Source organism: Nicotiana tabacum, chromosome 3 (genome assembly GCF_000715075.1).
Source record: "Nicotiana tabacum cultivar K326 chromosome 3, ASM71507v2, whole genome shotgun sequence".
NCBI classification, from domain to species: Eukaryota; Viridiplantae; Streptophyta; class Magnoliopsida; order Solanales; family Solanaceae; genus Nicotiana; species Nicotiana tabacum.
In genome coordinates this window covers 105,998,492-106,001,636 of record NC_134082.1, presented here as the reverse complement: position 1 = coordinate 106,001,636, position 3,145 = coordinate 105,998,492, and the positions used below count along the sequence as shown (strand labels likewise).

General features: G+C 36.2%; 1 protein-coding gene across 1 annotated transcript; it reads right to left on the bottom strand.

The window, feature by feature from the left end:
- Positions 1-1,022: 1,022 nt before the first annotated feature.
- Positions 1,023-2,560, bottom strand: LOC107828043 (mitogen-activated protein kinase kinase kinase 20-like). The gene has a single exon (XM_016655290.2). The coding sequence runs from the start codon at positions 2,387-2,389 to the stop codon at positions 1,313-1,315; it is 1,077 nt and encodes a 358-aa protein (XP_016510776.1). The 5' UTR covers positions 2,390-2,560; the 3' UTR covers positions 1,023-1,312.
- Between the last annotated feature and the right edge of the window lie 585 nt (positions 2,561-3,145).

Here is a 3,145-nt window from a genome sequence, read left to right as displayed (position 1 = left end):
CGGAGCAACTTGCAATGTGCATCACCTGTAGATGAAAGACTAGGAAAGAATTCATTCTAAGATCACTTTTGCACCTAACTATGTATTCCTTTCTTCAAAACTGATTGCGCAAGTGGAACTTTCTTTTATTGAGGGTTTAAAAAAAGAATATCCATTATCCCATCTCACGTCACATTTCTTGCTTCTTGCAATTGCATGATCCACTAAGGTTTATATTTTATGGGATGAATTTCTACAAGGATTTCAAGCTAATAACTAGGTTCATGGTTAAATATTTAATGAATTTTTAACATATATATATATATATATATATATATATATATATATATATATATATATATATATATATATATATATATATATATATATATATATGTAGGGACTAAGCTAAAGCTTAGCTAGGCACTAGATCCGCCTCCATCCATAGTTTGCTGATCAGATTCATGGGGTGTCGAATTTTTTCAATATTGTTTTTAGGCTCGGTTAGCATAGAAGATAAGAGAAAGAAAGGTCTGGTGCGTATTGTATTTTAAACTAAAGAATGCAACGTAATAATTCTATCCTTGAGTGATCATGCATTACTCTTGCGTATCATGCTTTGAACTTTAGAACGCAACGTTACCAATAATTCTATATGTCATAGTTATCACTTAGCAATCGTTTGGTTGAGAAAGAAGTTATCCCATAATTAATTATCTCGAAATTAATTATTCTAAGATAAGTGATCCCATTCTTCCATAGGGATAAAAAAATATTACAATCCTAGGATTTTAATATATTGCTTATCATGCCGAAAGGTTTTTATCCGTTTATTAGTTGATGAAGCACTTCATATTGATTTTCGGCTACTGAGCGGATGATTTAATTGGAGAAATTGCAACTTACAAGAGATAAACTGAATGATTGCGTATAATATAGTTGATGATTGTTGGCCCAAAATATCTGGGCGGAAAAAAACTGCAGCACATCCCATCCAAAGCACAAGTAGTGTATCCATTGCCTTTTTGCAATTTTCCAAGTAACCAAGTTGTTTCATAACTTCATTCACTAAATACTAAAAAATAAAATCTGTACACTTTGTTGAGTCCCAATAACTTGTCTTTTGTTAATGATATCCTAATTTCAACTTTTGTATGTACAATGAACTTGTTTTCTATATACAAAAAAAAAAAAAAAAAAATAAGAAGAAAGAAAAAAATTGACCTGCCTAACCAATAAGGTGAAAGGGAAAAAAATCAGAGCTGGTAACAAAAAAATCTTCAGTACTCTGGTTTTTTCTATCACTTAAATTTAAAATAATTTCAGATAGACATCACCGAACGCAGACCCAGCCATCATCAGTGGACCACTCAGATTCAGGTCCTTCATTGATTAACTCCCGCAGCCTCTCCGCCGGCGTTGTGGACCATGACCCGCCGCAAAACTTCAGCAATTCTTGAATTGCCGGCGAGGGCAGAGATGTAATGGCTGATGCAGCAGAAGCATAAGAGACCCAATCTGGGAAATCAAATGGGCACCTAGGAGACGTCGAAGGACTGCCACTCCCGCATGTTTCGTCATTCAATGTAACAGTGACATCATCATAATGTTGATCAGCAACAAAAGGATGGTTTAGAAGCATCTCAGCCGTCCATCTATTTCTTGGGTCCTTCACAAAGCATTTTCCTAGAAAATCTTTTCCTTCCTCGGATAATTTCGCGGGAAATTCAGGCAATTGATCACCAACTCCAATTGCCATCAATAGTTGGGTTATATTTGAGTATTTCCAAACTGGAACTCCTGCTGCCATCTCTGCCACAACACACCCAAGTGCCCAGATATCGGCGGGACAGTCTTGTTCGCCGCCGGTAACCATTTCCGGCGACATGTATAATGGAGTACCCCTCAATTCACATCGCAGCTTATTATCTTCTGTAGATTTAGTTCTCTTTGCCAGTCCAAAATCAGCAATTTTGACCTGACCATCTTCGCCTAAAAGAATGTTCTGAAGCTTAATATCACAGTGCACATAGCCACTCTTGTGGATATAGTGTAGCCCTCTGAGTAACGCCTTAGTGTTTTTCTTTACTTCAAATTCCGGCAATTTGTGATCACCGGAATTCTTGAGCTTATCTGATAAATCACCTCCAGAAGCGTACTCCAATAAGACATTGTATATCTTTTCGCCATTTTCGTATGTATAGTTGTCTCCAAGGCAATTGATGATGTGGGGGCAACTGTTAAGCTCATCCAAGATCAGCTTCTCGTTCAACAGAGTAGCTGAACAGGAAGCAGCAGAAGATTTAACCACCATCGATTGAGAAAACAGAGTATTCTGGCATCTGGGTAATGCATAATTGACTTTGCCGAAGCTTCCATGGCCTACTGCTTCACCTCGAACCCAATCCATGGCTGTATTTTTGGGAAAAAATTTCAACCTGAATTTTTGGTATTTTAGGCTTTCTGTTAAAGCAGGAAAGAATAGAGCAGAGGAACGCGCAATTCACCGCGAACTTTGCTTCACACTGGGGACTACTATATATAGTGCGTGGGAAACTATTTTTTCTTTTTCTTTTTTCCAATTTCATTTTGAAATTTTTTTGCTGAATGAATTTAACGAACAATGTTCACACAGCTAGTGAATAGTGACGAATGCATACGTCACTGCGTGTATTATGTTTTTTTGGGTATAATTTTATTAATTAATAATAGTTCAAATTGTGGGAGACACAATAATAAAATAAAAATGGCACGTGATTGTGGTAAGATATTTGTTCCTTCTTTTTCCCCCCTCAAATGAAGGATGCTACTTCCTAATTCCGCCAAAACATGGAGATAGTGGTCCATTTGAATCATTATGCATAGTGTTATGTTAATAATATATATGGTGTCAAAACTATACAGTTAGTAAAGATCGTCGTATGAGTTGACAAGTGAATTTAGAAATTTGTTTGTGCCTTTATTTTCTTCTTTTATTCAAATAAAAGATCTTTGCCATTTACGTACAACGGTTGAAAATCGAACCCCACAAGGATGAGATAGTGATGGTTGTGAAATCTAGCAAATGATGTACCACTCTACCGTTAGTTGGTGTAGTATTTTTTAAATAAGCCTGCCCGTCAATTATATTCACGGCCACATTTTAAACATTCCTATCAACAAAATG